The 15,000-nt window shown below is 43.8% G+C and overlaps 1 protein-coding gene across 1 annotated transcript in view; it reads left to right on the top strand.

The window, feature by feature from the left end:
- Positions 1 to 15,000, top strand: part of dscamb (Down syndrome cell adhesion molecule b) — a 106,165-nt gene that overhangs the window by 65,054 nt on the left and 26,111 nt on the right. The window contains exons 4-11 of the mRNA XM_027022265.2: positions 4,538 to 4,684; positions 5,218 to 5,496; positions 6,199 to 6,474; positions 7,459 to 7,755; positions 8,935 to 9,207; positions 10,480 to 10,758; positions 10,949 to 11,068; positions 13,546 to 13,725. Of these exons, the coding sequence (XP_026878066.2) occupies positions 4,538 to 4,684; positions 5,218 to 5,496; positions 6,199 to 6,474; positions 7,459 to 7,755; positions 8,935 to 9,207; positions 10,480 to 10,758; positions 10,949 to 11,068; positions 13,546 to 13,725 (1,851 nt within the window). The remainder of the gene's footprint in view (positions 1 to 4,537; positions 4,685 to 5,217; positions 5,497 to 6,198; positions 6,475 to 7,458; positions 7,756 to 8,934; positions 9,208 to 10,479; positions 10,759 to 10,948; positions 11,069 to 13,545; positions 13,726 to 15,000) is intronic.

Here is a 15,000-nt window from a genome sequence, read left to right as displayed (position 1 = left end):
GCTGCACTACCTAGTGTGCAAGTACAGAGAGTCAGTGGCCGCGTCTGTTTCTGTGTTAATCCTGTCCTGCCCACGCTCAAGGCCAGCGGTAATATCTCACGTCTGTGTGTCTGAAGGTGTTAAACAGATATGTGGTCCATGTCGCAGGACGGGGGAACAGCAGGCGGATTAGTTGGTCATGTGATCTTTGTTTTACCTTATGACTGATTGGCACGTTGACTGCCATTGGGGTCGTGAGGGTGGGAGTGGGGGGGGGGTTAAATCTGCTGTTGCCATGACAACTTCAGATGCTGTCAACACATCACTGTAATAGTGACAAATGGCACTTATTACATCAGTGTTAGTTTCTCCTCGATCAGTCTCAGATGCAGATGCTCAGGCTGAGCTGATCGAATTGTGTCAGCGTAATTACTGGCAGCAGAGGCTATTAGAAGCCCAGACCTCGGTACCGCTGCCAGCTCCCAGAGAGACACGTCTCCCTCACAGGCATCAGGCATCACACTAGCAACCTCGTCTGGTGTCCTGATGGGATGGTTTGTGTACTTATGAGTTGACACATGTGGTTATGAGTTGACGATTTCAGTTCATAGTGCCCACGTCATCTGTCGTCGGCCGTCGTGTGTGTGACGTCAGGACTGGAGCTGCGCTCACTGGGTTCATTACAACTGATTGTGTTGCTGTGATTTGAACAGGCTGTGTTGTTTAGGAGTGTTTTGTGGAAGTGTGCTGATGTGAACATATAGTAATGAAATACAAGCAGTGTAAGCTAAACAGGTTATATGACATTAACAGACACGAATGCAAAGAAGATGATATGAGAATGACACAAACAGATATACTGACTGTGAAAACATGTATTTTTTTTAATATTTATATATTTTTTATATTTTGTAAATTTGGCCGTGTCACTTTCAGAATGTCTATGTCACTTTCAGACTAATCTTTGAGACAACACAAGTTATTTTAAGTGCAGTAACGTTTATTACAGCTAGTGTTTCCTCAAAGATCAGACACATCCTCTCGCTTCATTACACAGGCAGGGGGCACAGTGTGCTAATTGCTTTAATGTAGCAGTAGTCTAATTGGGTCAGAGATGTCTGCTCTTTTCTTCTCTTTCTTTGCTTTCTGTTGGTCTGTCTATCTACCTAACTATGCAACTATGCATCTATCATTACTTCACAGACAGATGTGTGTGTGTGAGAGAGAGAGAGAGAGAGAGAGAGAGAGAGAGAGAGAGAGAGAGAGAGAGAGAGAGAGAGAGAGAGAGAGAGAGAGAGAGAGAGGCAGGCATAACTGGCTTTTTCTTTCTTTGCTTTCTGTTGGTCTGTCTATCTACCTAACTATGCATCTATCATTACTTCACAGACAGATGTGTGTGTGTGTGTGAGAGAGAGAGAGAGAGAGAGAGAGAGAGAGAGAGAGAGAGAGAGAGAGAGAGAGAGAGAGAGAGGCAGGCATAACTGGCTTTTTCTTTCTTTGCTAGGTTCTCAGTCTGGCCTTGACTCAGGGCCTGCCCACACTTTGGCTCACAAGTGTCTTTATGTGTGTGTGTGTGTGTGTGTGTGTGTGGGTGTGGGTGTGTGGGTGTGGGTGTGTGTGTTTGTGTGTCTATGTTGTTTCACGCTTTCACTAAAATAATATTATGGTTTGCTGGGAGCCAATTTTGTTCTCATAAATACTGTTTATAAATGTTTGCTAAATCCGTGAAGGTCTGTGTTTGTTTTTGAACTATTAAATGTTTGTACTTTCCATCAAATGTGTATCATTGTATCACATCCATTACACTGTAATATCTGTTCTCTTTTAAAAACCTTTATATAATCTTATATGGGAAACTGATTCATTTAGCAGAATTTAACTTCATAAAATGTTTTGAACATTAAACTTAAGTTCAAAAACATAAACAAAAGATACAGCGCTGTATTAGCACAGTCCTGGCCAGCAGAAACCCGGGTCTTTAATGAAGATGAGGAGGGCTGAGAGTAAGAGCACCTCAACACCTAGGTTCATGCAGATAAACAGAGACGCTTAGCAAATGGCATTTCACTCGGTAGAATCATTTTTGCGTTACATGTCATAATGAACACAGTGCACATGTATAATGAACACATTCATTGCATTGAGGTAATAAAAGAATGTTAACAGGCAAAAGAGGCCTATCATTGCATTAGACATATTAATTACATTAGACATATTAATTACATTAGACATATTAATAAAGTAAAACATAAAGGAGTATAGAGAGTCTTTGTCCTTTCAGAATGATTTGCATACAGGGTCTCTGTAGAGGCCTCTGCAGGCTTTAGTAAAGGATCCTGGGTAGGCTTTGGTGGACCTCAGGGTAAGATATACGACCTCTCCACCAGTCTTCTTTAGGATAAGTTCAAGAGAAGTCTTCTTCTGGAATATGGTGGTAATGGGTTGCAACTGGTGTGGGTTTTGAATGTCAGTTTGCATATGTTGACTAATGTATGGTTTGGATGTAATGGTGGAGAATGCAAACACTAGTATGTAAAATGGTAGGGTGAATACATAATCAGTTCTGACCAATGTATAACAATGGGTTCTGTTTGAATGTTAGACATTCTCCAGAGGGTGCCTCAATAATGCTTGTTAACATTAACTTGCAATAAAAGAAGGACCAGCTATTCTCTTTAACTAATTCTGAAGTCTGCCTCTTCATTTTATATTTGAATTTTTAACTTTACAACTAGCTAACTGGCTATTTAGGAATGACAGTATAATGAACACATTCATTGTGTAATGAACACAGTGTACATGTTGATTCCAGTGTTCTTTTAGTATAGATATTATACATGGTACAGATATTATAGATAATTTATCTATAGTATAGATCTACCAGACAGACACTGATGGTCTCTGTAGTATAGATCTACCAGACAGACACTGATGGTCTCTGTAGTATAGATCTAACCAGACAGATACTGATGATCTCTATAGTATAGATCTACCAGACAGACACTGATGGTCTCTGTAGTATAGATCTAACCAGACAGATACTGATGGTCTCTGTAGTATAGATCTACCAGACAGACACTGATGGTCTCTGTAGTATAGATCTAACCAGACAGATACTGATGATCTCTATAGTATAGATCTACCAGACAGACACTGATGGTCTCTGTAGTATAGATCTACTAGACAGACACTGATGGTCTCTGTAGTATAGATCTACCAGACAGATGCTGATGGTCTCTGTAGTATAGAGCTACCAAATAGATGCTGATGGTCTCTGTAGTATAGATCTACCAGACAGACACTGATGGTCTTTGTAGTATAGATCTACCAGATAGACGCTGATGGTCTCTGTAGTATAGACCTACCAGATAGACACTGATGGTCTCTGTAGCATAGACCTACCAGATAGACGCTGATGGTCTCTGTAGTATAGACCTACCAGACAGACACTGATGGTCTCTGTAGTATAGATCTAACCAGACAGACACTGATGGTCTCTATAGTATAGATCTACCAGACAGACGCTGATGGTCTCTGTAGTATAGATCTACCAGATAGACGCTGATGGTCTCTGTAGTATAGACCTACCAGATAGACGCTGGTGGTCTCTGTAGTATAGACCTACCAGATAGACGGTGATGGTCTCTGTAGTATAGACCTACCAGATAGACAGTGCTCTCTGTAGTAGTCAGAAGCAACTATGTCAGACAACGGACACTAGCGAGGGATGTACAGGTGTGCTTTTAGCAGCTGGTGATGACATATACACACCCTGCTCCAGAGCTATCAGTTGGGTGAATACGTGATACATAAAGCCTGAAACAATGCAAAGCAGAAGCGCATCCCCTGAACCCTGTGTTTAATAGTCTTGATCCACTCACACACCCACTGGGAAGTAGTCTGTTGGAGGTGTGTGTGTGTGTGTGTGTGTGTGTGTGCCAGGAGGCAGAGAGGCAGACATGAGAGTTCAGTGTGAGGCTGAGTGACACCAGTGACTCCTGGCATTGCCAGTCAGAGGTCTATCAGAGGTCACTGACAGCCACTTAGAAGTCAGCTATGTGTGAAGCTATAATGATCACAGTGCAGTGGTGGAGATGATGGTGGTGAAGATTGTGATGGTGGTGAAGATTGTGATGGTGGTGGAGATGATGTTGGTGGAGATGATGGTGGTGAAGATTGTGATGGTAGTGGAGATGGTGATGGTGGTGGTAGTTGTGGTGTTTGTGGAGATTGTGATAGTGGAGGAGATGGTGGTGGTTGTGGAGATGATGTTGGTGGAGATGATAGTGGTGGAGGAGATGGTGAAGGAGATGGTGGTGGTGGATATGGTGGTGGTGGAGGTGGTGTGGTGGGCCCTGCCATATCCTGTGCTCAGTGTGTGCTATGGTTTAATGTACAGGCCATGTTCAGCACTTCAGTGTGATACTTTAAATACAACCTGGGTCTGTTCTGACAGTGTGACAATAAAGTTTCTGTTTAGCCCTGATTCTCCTTTTCTTCTCTCTCTCTCTCTCTCTCTCTCTTTCTCTCGCTCTCTCATATTGCTTGTCTCTTCTAGGGTTAAGATATATCATTACAACCACAGGGGCCTTGTATATTCAGGATGTGCAGTCAGAGGATGCGGTGAATATCTACCGCTGCACAACCCAGCATCGCTACACAGGAGAGACCAGGCAGAGCAACAGTGCCAGGCTACTCTTATCAGGTAAGTGTACTGAGGTGGCACCAGCGCACTAGCCCCACCAGTGCTCATTTCTTGCTCAGGACTTCACTGTAGTGCACACCTTTTCTCTTTCTTCTCAGATGTCACGTCAGAGCTTTATTGATATATTTTTTCTGGAAGTGTTTTGTTAAAGAAACCAGGTGGCCATAGGTACAGTGCAGGAAGGGCAGCAGGGAGTGCAGATGGTGCTGGCAGATGTGAGAAACCTCGTGAGCATCGCGGCTCATCTCATCCTCTACCTCCCTACCTCTCCCTCCTTACCTCTATCTCCCTACCTCCCTACTTCCTTACCTCTGCCTCCATCACACCCTATCTCTATCTCTACCTCCCTCATACCGTACCTCCCTACCTCTATCTCTACCTCCCTCACACCCCTATCTCCCTATGTCTATCTCTACCTCCCTCATACCCTACCTCCCTACCTCTATCTCTACCTCCCTCATACCCTACCTCTATCTCTACCTCCCTCATACCATACCTCCCCTTCCCTCTCTCCCTATCCTTCTTTCTCGCAGAGCCTGTGGATTCTGCTCCAGTGATTTTGGATGGCTTTGAGCGGAAGGAGGTCATGGTTGGTCATCAGGTGGAGCTCCCGTGTAAGGCGTCAGGACACCCTCCTCCCCGTTACCGCTGGCTACGAGACAACAGCCCTTTGGAGTCGGACAGCCGCTACCACCAGAGCATTAAGGGTCTGAGGATCGAGGCCACACAGCTCAGTGACGGTGGCAACTACGTGTGTGAAGTGTGGAACAGCTTTGGCAATGCCAAGGTGGTGGGGAGGCTGACAGTCAAACGTGAGTCTCCAAGTGCAAATGTGGGGAAATGAAAGCAAAGTGTCCTGTTTCAGAGGGACTTGTATAGGTGGTCAGAGTGTTCTGGAGGTTAGTTGTTCTGCTGAAGACTGATGATGTTTGCATGTTAAATGCGGAGTAGATGAGCTGATGGAGGAATCATTACAATAATGCTCTTCAAACTGGTATTGCACATGTACACACATGCTGTTATCTACTGAAGCAACGCCAGCCTAAATCTGTGCAGTGGAACAGGGTGAAACCTGCAGAATTCAGGTTGGTTTGTTCCAGGTTAGGACAGACTTAATACTGTTGAGTATTTTTACCCCACAGAATCTTTCATCTTAAAAATGACCTGGACATTTACTTTTTGTCTTTGCCACCTGAAAAATGTGTGCAACTTTACAACAGAGTCAGACATTTAGGTTAAAAATGACACTTTAATATAAAAAGTGTGTGTGTGTGTGTCTTTAGGCAGGGTTAGCCTATTGGTCTTAATCCCAGCTCTGCTAGGCAGCCACTGTTGGGCCCTTGAGCATGGCTCTTAACCCTTTCAGCTCCAGGCGTGCAGTACCCTGGCTGACCCTGCAGTCTGACCCCAACATCTAAAAGGAAGCTGCGATATGTGGAGACTGTGTTGTGTTGCCTGGTGGTTGTACTGAGCACTGAGAATGAATTGGATCTTAATGTGAACTTCTTCTGCAGAACCCCTGAAAGCGGCGGTGAGCCCTCGTAAGGTGAGGGGCAGCGTGGGAAGTCAGGTTTCTCTCTTCTGCAGTGTCACTGGCTCTGATGACTATGAAATCACCTGGTACAGAAACAGCCAACGCATCCTGCCGGGCCCCAGTGTCCGCATCACAGGCCTCAACCAGGAGAACCTGCTGATGGAGGGCATGGCCAAGAGTGACGGGGGTGCATACCAGTGCTTCGCCCGCAGCGGCAAGATGTCCACACAGGACTTTGTGCAGGTGGTTCTGGAGGGTGAGTCCAGCTGTTACACGTGGCAGGGGTCAGTTACAATATTACAAGCCTTCAGGTTTTATCACAGAAACAAACAATGAAACAGTGATTACCATTATATTCATAACAAAAAGTGAGCAGACAGCATATTTGTAAAAAAAAAAAAAAAAAAAAAAAAAAAAAAGATGTGAATAATTAAAGAACTACCCTGTACTGCTGTCATGGAAATGGTAAATTCTGAATACTGCAGCTTTAAATGGGCGGAGTTGGGGGGGGGGGTGGAGCCACCCTCCCTCAGACCTTCAGTCTGCCGCTTCCCACCTGGGACTGGTTGCTGGGGCAACTGTCTCCCATCGCCATGGAAGTGCATAAAGAGATATTGATAATCTATAATGATGTGAAGCAAGTCCGGATGATCAGAGAGCACAGAAGAGCCATGATTTCAAAGGCAGTGAACTCAGAAACACAGCTGGGCTTTGCCTCTCTGAGTGTTTGGCTAAAAGAGAAAAAAAGAGCACAAGATGAAAGAAAAGCAAGTGAATGGTTGGTTTTGAAAGACACACTGTTTCCGGCTTGGCTTTGCGACTCACAGTCCTGGTGGTGATTGTTCTCCCATCATTTCTGCTGTGGAAAATCTATTGAGTTTTAGGGTTTTAAATGATTTATTTCATCAGTAGGCAGGAAAGTTCAAAGTTTTGAAACAGTCTTTATTCACTGACATTGATATGGGAAGTCACCTTGCATTTTAATAAATGTATTGGCGTTTTGTCTTGGTATTTTTTTTTACTCTTCTTTACAATTCATAAATCCATCTGGGGTTTTTTTTTCAACTAAAATGCTGTAGCAAAAACCCCAGATTGGTGTACTCCAGCACTCCATTCCTCTGTGTGGATATGAGGTTGTCTGTTTGCTGTAAACCATGCCCAATATTCTCAAAACTGCAATAATGACACCAAAAGATCCTCTTCTAGTTGAGATTCTCTTTCCTGCACCTCTCCTCTGCAGATGGCACTCCTAAGATCCTGTCAGCCTTCAGCGAGAAAGTGGTCAGTCCCAGTGAGCCCATCTCTCTGGTGTGCCACGTGAAAGGCACGCCCCTGCCCGCGGTCACCTGGACGCTGGACGACGAGCCCGTCATCAAGGACAGCCACCATCGCATGGAGCGGCTCATCTCAGCCGAGGGCCACGTGCTCAGCTACCTGAATGTGTCGCACACGCAGGTGACGGATGGGGGCGTGTACCGCTGCACCTGCAACAATTCGGCCGGATCGGTCACCTACCAGGCGCGAATAAACGTAAGAGGTGCTTGTCAGATCAGCTCCTCCCAAAACCAAAACCAAATCACCTGCACTCACGTCTCACCTGTTCCACACCTGTACCACACCTGTGCTTCAGTTTCTGGTCCACAGATGCTGTTTCACCCTCCTGCAAGAGTTACAGAGTTTTCATTTGATGTTTCATTTTAAATGAAGATCATAGTCAGGTTCTGGTTGTGTGGAGGGTTAAGTCATAGGGTCTGAATTAAATACAGGGAAGGGACCTGATAAAGGTCAACTGAAGATCAACTGAAAGCTCTCCATGCGTCTGTAAGGAATCATTGTAGGTGTGAAACATGTACAAGAGCTGTTGTAGTGTAGCCTACCCTCACTGATGACATTAACATGTCCCAGTGCAACCAAACCTGAGGGAATTATGTACTGAACTATGTTGTTTTTATATCTTGCTGGGAAAATTTAACTGAAAAACTGAAAAGTTTGGACATGTAAAGGTTGTTGTTATTTGGTTTTTTTTACTGAACATCAGAAAAGTAAAACGATACAGTGACTATTTAAGATGGTATTGTCCACCTTAACCTTTGCCATCATTTTACTCCTAATCCAGTGTTCTGGAGAACAGAGCTAAAACAATAAAAATGATTACTGTCCAAATAGTTATGCACTGCACTTTATGTCTGAACTGTTATTATAAACAGGAAAGGCTGCCTGAACAAACCCATAACTCTTCCCTGAACACACCCGTAACACATCCCTGACCACACCTGTAACACGTCCCTGAACACACCTGTAACACTTCCCTGAACACACCTGTAACACTTCCCTAAGCACACCTGTAACACTTCCCGGAACACACCTGTAACACTTCCCTAAGCACACCTGTAACACATCCCTGAACACACCTGTAACTTTTCCCTGAACACACCTATGACACATTCCTAAACAAACACCTTTACTCTTTGTTTAACAAACATGTAATGCTTCCCTGAATACACCTGTAACAATTCCCTTAATGCACCTCTAACACTTCCCTGAACAAACCCTAATGCTTCCCTGAACACACCTGTAACACTTCGCTTAACACACCTGTAACTCTTCCTTTAACACACCTGTAACACTTCCCTGAACACACCTGTAACTCTTCCCTTAACACACCTGTAACACATCCCTGAACTCATTTAAGATCATTTCTGCCTGTCTCCAACAGGTCCTGCCAGCATTCGTCCAATGAGAAACCTCACTGCCATCGCTGGGCGGGATACATACATTCACTGCCGCATCATTGGCTACCCCTACTACTCAATCAAGTGGTACAAAGATTCTAACCTGCTGCCGTTCAACCATCGGCAGCGTGCCTTCGAGAACAATGGCACCCTGAAACTTTCCAATGTGCAGAACTCAGACGAGGGAGAGTACACGTGCTACGTCCTGGTGGACCCTGAGAAGCAGATCCACAGGAGCGTCCATGTCACTGTGAAAGGTCAGCTCAGGACACGCTCTTCCACAAAACAATCCTGAGTTGTTCCCGAACACTCCTCTGCTTACCAGGCCAGTCCTCTCCTAAATACCATCACCACACCTCAAAGTCACGTCACCAGCATATTCTCACCTGACAACACCAGCGTATTCTCACATGACATCACCAGCATATTCTCACATTACTTCACCAGCATATTCTCTCCTTGTTAAAGAAGCAGTGGTCATCTTATTAATCATTTGAGCCGAGGGCATCATTTGAAGATGCCATGAAAAAAAAAAAGAAATCACCACCTCGGAGATTGAGTTGGCTAATTTGCCAGGCTCGTGCTTAAAATTCTGAAAAGGCCATGAGGGAATCCCCTGAGTCCATTATCCCCACTTTGTTGTGAATTAAATAAGCGGAGAAGTGCTGCTTTAGTTCCACATTATTTTAAATCATTGATTCTCAAACGCGACAGGCTGACGTGCAGCAGGGCTGGGGACTCCCCCGAGATGCATTACACTGAATTTGCCAGGAGAGGAGTGAAGCCTTTTCCAGTCGTCTCTGTTCCCCTTCACTGCACCTCTTCTCAGCTCATTAGTTTGCGCTATTCCTCCTCAGACAAATCTGCAGGCTGGGAGACATAATGACCTGCCTCGGACGCACAGGGACCTCCTTATTACAAATGGCCAATTATCTTACATGTGTGATCACATATGCACTTTGTACTCATCTCCAGTCTGCCATGTGCTGTTTGTCGCCTCAGCAGTAGAATTAAGGCCTTGAGCAGTAACTTGCAAAAACATCTTTGACTATATGAACTTTTGGGTTTGTTATCATTAATTCTCAACAAGTAACCAAATAACCCATTTAAGTAATATATGGTTAGCAGAGGTCCTGTAGTCAGAAACAGACCAGAGATGAATGGATTATGACTGGAGATTAATGGGTTATGACTGGAAATGAATGTGTTATGATTGGAGATGAATGGGTTATGAGTGGGGATGAATGGGTTATGAATGGGGATAAATGGGTTATGAATGGGGATGAATGGGTTATGAATGGGGATGAATGAGTTAATGGGATCATGTTAACTCTTCACTTATACTGTGAACCCAGAGGCTGGTGAACTTGTATATTCATGGCTGAACTTTGTAATCTTTTAAATCTGATCCAGGTCTTATAAACACTGATGAAGTGATTAATATTTCAAATGCACATCATGAATGCATCAACATGCTCTTTCAGATAGTCAGTTTCATTCACAGCGTGCTTCCCTCCCTGTGGTCCCAGTGCCTCCTCTGATCCAACACTCTGACTCCCAGAGTGCCTCAATTGGCCAGCGCGTCTTCATTCCATGTGTGGTGACCTCAGGTGACCTGCCCATGACCATCACCTGGCACAAAGACGGAAAGCCCATCAACAGCAGTCTGGGCGTCACCATCGACAACATCGACTTCACCAGCTCCCTACGCATCTCCAACCTGTCGGAGATCCACAACGGAAGCTACACCTGCATCGCCCGGAATGAGGCTGCTGCCGTGGAGCACAGCATCCAGCTTATCGTCAAAGGTCGGGAGTCAAATTTCAGCCCTGCAAGCTCAAGCTATGTTATTCTCATAGTACTTTATGAAGAGACCTGACAGGTGTTGGTGACAGTGTGGATGAAGGTTGTTCCTTATTTTCTAGGTGTGGGTGAAGGTTGTTCCTTATTTTCCAGGTGTGGGTGAAGGTTGTTCCTTATCTGGTTTCTTTTTTCCAGTTCCACCACACTTCGAGGTCCAGCCCCGGGACCAGGATGGCATCTATGGGAAATCTGTGATTCTGAACTGCTCCGCTAAAGGAAACCCAATTCCCACTATTGTGTGGAAGCATTCAAAAGGTATAACAATTATGTTGATGGTGATATTGATAATGATGTTGATAAGAAGAGCAATACTCTGCTAATGGACATCATTTTACACTGACCCCTGAAACCTCACTCTTAATGTTTGAGGTGCTTCCTTCCTCATGGCTGTGTTCTGCATGGCTCACCAGTTATGCAGCCAGTCAGGAGCTACTGAAGCTGGTCCGAGGCTCCACGTGGCATTCCAGACATGGGCAGATGGCCCGACACTGAGGTCTGGTTCAAGCACTCGTGGTTCACAGTAATAGGTAGAGGTACACCAGCCTTGACACTCGGGATGTGTTTAGTGGGCAGGGAGACAGTGCACAGGTGTTGGCCTCACACCCCGAGGCCATTGCAGAAGGAGAGTTTTTGTTATGGTTTTATTGGGATTTGGTTGGAAAAGGTGGGTGGAATGAAGCCTGACCTGGAATCAGGAAGGTTCCTCACCATGCATAAGACATCAAAGTCTACAGATCATGAATCCCAATAGATAGCTCCACCTTCAACACCAGACAGCTCCAACACCAGACAGCTCCACCTCCAACAGCAGACAGCTCCAACACCAGACAGGTCCACCTCCAACACCAGACGCCTCTTACACATCAGACAACTCCAACACAAGACAGCTCCACCTCCAGCTCCACTGTTAAAGCTTCTCTGTCAATGTGCCTAGGCTCAGAGTTTTCCATCCTCATTCATTTTCTAGATTAGTAATTGGAAATCCATGTATTTTCAAACAAACAACTTTTTAAGACACATAAGAGTATTATTTATTGTTATAATTAGCCCAAAGATGCTTTACAGACAGAAATCAGCTTTCTACAATCAAATCACTCACACACAGATACAATATAACCAAAATATATGTATTGTGTTAAGAAATGTATTTTTGTTATTTAATGTACTCATTATTTAACATATATAATATACCTATTATACACAGAATGTTCATTAAATGGACATCTGAGAGATAAATAAGAAAACTGAAAAATGAAAACATTGATTCCCTTAGTCAGTAAATATGACTGCTGATCCCAGTGTTCCCAGTGTTCCTGGTGTACGCAGGTCTAAATGGAAACTGGACTTTTTCTTTTATCTAAATCACTTAGTATTTATTATATGGATCTTTGAACATCCAGTGATGAATTTCAACATTGTACTCTTCATAACCTGTCATGGACTGTCATAGCCTCTCATAGCCTACAGCATCTAAAGCTGCCTATTAAAACAAAACAAAAACAGAAGTCGCTGGCTTTGGTAGTTGTTTAACTGAAATGTTTTCCTTCTCTGTTCTTTTGATACAAACTGCACCAAACCCCCTGGGCTGTGTGACATGGCAGAGGTGCCAAGCACACCCTGTGCTGTTTTCATGGCATGAGAATTGCTGGCACAGTCTGGAACAGGCTGGCACTCTCCGGGTGTCACACCAGTGAACATGATCAGCTCTGAATGTTGAGCAGATTTCTAATATATTGATCATTGTTTTAAGAGAAATCATGTGTTAGACTTCAGGAAGGAGCACATCCAATGTCCCTAGACAGATATCCCACATTCCACATACTGTAGAGTGGATTCACTATGGATTTACTGTTAATCTGTGGTACTATAGAATAGAGTAATCTCTGGATTGAGAAAGTTACTACATTGTAATATCCATTATGACAGTCACAGTGCACTAAAAATTGATAAAGGTTTGTTCACAGAGAAGGAATAGCGTTACTAAAAGTATCCTTTTATACATTTATTTAATAAATATAAAGTATTTATAAATGTAAAAACTGAATTCCAGTTTTGTCCACAGTGTTATATACTTTGATCTGGATTTTGAGACAATCTGAATTTATCTGAGATTAAGTCACCATGATCAAGTAGCAGTAGTTTCTCTTGTTTTAGATAATCCAGCATCATTCGCTAATCCTAATATCCTGCATTACATGCTAGATGTGAAACAGTCCATATAGCAGTCCTGAAACCCAATACATAAATTATCTAATAAAATCAAAAAGTATATAAAAATTCATAATTGTCAGAAGATGGTATTATTTATTTGGAAAACTGTTTGCTGGATGATATACTGGTGCCTTGTCTACTGAAAAATCAGTGGGTGGTAATATTAAAATTAAGTATGTTGTAATGTTGTAACAAATGTGCTATTTGACCATTAGATTTTGTAATTCATGCAGTGATTATTTCTTTATTTGTTATTTTTGGTGAAATAATATAGATTATGTTCTAAGATTTTGCATATTTTCCATCATCTACATTCTGTTCTGAAGTTCCTGTGTGTAAATTGTAAGAGGATCTTTGTGGTGATTTTTTGTCAGAGATAATCAAACAATATCTTCTCTTTCTTGTACACATGAATGGAGATTTCCGCATGCCGAAGTCAAATGTTGCCAAAGACAAGGCTGTGCGCCTGGCATAGAGACAACAGGAAGTGAGTGTGACCATGTAGCTTCTGCTCCTCCCAGGGGCGGGAGTTCCCCAGTTCCAGCCAATCGCGCTAAACTCGGGCTCGCGTGTCCAGCTGCTGGAGAAAGGTTCCCTGTTGATCAAGCACGTGCTGGAGGAAGACAGCGGATACTACCTTTGCAAAGTCAGCAATGACGTGGGGGCCGACATCAGCAAGAGCATGTACCTCACCGTCAAGAGTAAGGCTGTGTGTGTGGGGGTGGGAGTGTGTGTGTGTGTGTGTGTGTGTGTGTGTGTGTGTGTGTGTGTGTGTGTGTGCGCGCGAGTGTGCATGTGTGCATATACGTGTGTCTGTGTGCGCACACGCGCGCGTGTGTGTGTGACTGTGGGAACAACAACGATTGCATGAAACATTTAAACTTGATCTGTTCTCAATCTTCTGCACTTATCAAGATGATAGGTTATATCTTAATTATATCTTAATTATATAGTGATCCACAAAACTACCAGAGAATCTGACAGGAATAACCAGTGAAGTTGAAGATTTTTTAAGTCATAAAAATCCTGCAGGCAGTAGGTTAAAACCCTAACCCTAATCCTAACCTTTATCCTAACATTTATTTTAACCCTAATACCAACCCTAATCCTAACCCTACCCCTAATCTTTATCCTAACCCTAATCCCAACCCTAACCCTAATCCTAACCGTTATCCTAACATTTATCCTAACCATAACCCTAATCCTAACCCTAACCTTTATCCTAACCCTAATCCTAACCGTAACCCTAACCCTAACTCTAATCCTAATCCTAACCGTTTTCCTTACCCTAACTCTAAACCACATATTCCATTAGGATAAAATTAAAAAGAGGATTGAGGTACAGTGAATGGTGTGTGTTTATGGACATATAATACAGTAATACTGGAAACATTTTCTGAATAACAGGCCATAGATAAGAGTGAGTGTAAGTGTGTGTGTGCCTGTGTGTGTGTGTGTGGGGGGGGGGGGGGTGCATGTGTGTGTGTGTGGACAGATTTGTTTGTGTTTGTTTTAGTTTGTTGACATGCTGGCCACTGCAGTAGTAGTGAGAGAGTGTAGCTCATAGCCTGAGGGTCTTCTGCCCAGTTGAAACTTATATATATGGAATTGTGCTCCTGCATGAACTGTTTGTTCAGTAACCAATGTAACCTCCCCTCCATTACTCCTGCTCCACAGCACAAAGACCACGCCTACCTCCCCTCTGTTACCTCTGCACCACAGCACAGAAGCCACACCTACCTCCCCTCCGTTACCCCTGCAACACAGCACAGAGGCCACGCCTACCTCCCCTCCATTACCCCTGCACCACAGCACAGAGGCCACGCCTACCTCCCCTCCGTTACCCCTGCACTACATTGGAGGGGGGACATACCACACGTTTTTTTCATGTCCATATTCCAGTTTCTCTCCATTCTTCCAGCTATTATCCATGCCCAAGAAAAGCGAAGTGCTAGAAACTGTTTTATACAGCATCA

This window comes from Electrophorus electricus, chromosome 7 (assembly GCF_013358815.1).
Source record: "Electrophorus electricus isolate fEleEle1 chromosome 7, fEleEle1.pri, whole genome shotgun sequence".
NCBI lineage: Eukaryota > Metazoa > Chordata > Actinopteri > Gymnotiformes > Gymnotidae > Electrophorus > Electrophorus electricus.
The sequence above is the reverse complement of the archived record's forward strand: the minus strand, read 5'-3'. Positions and strand labels throughout refer to the sequence as shown.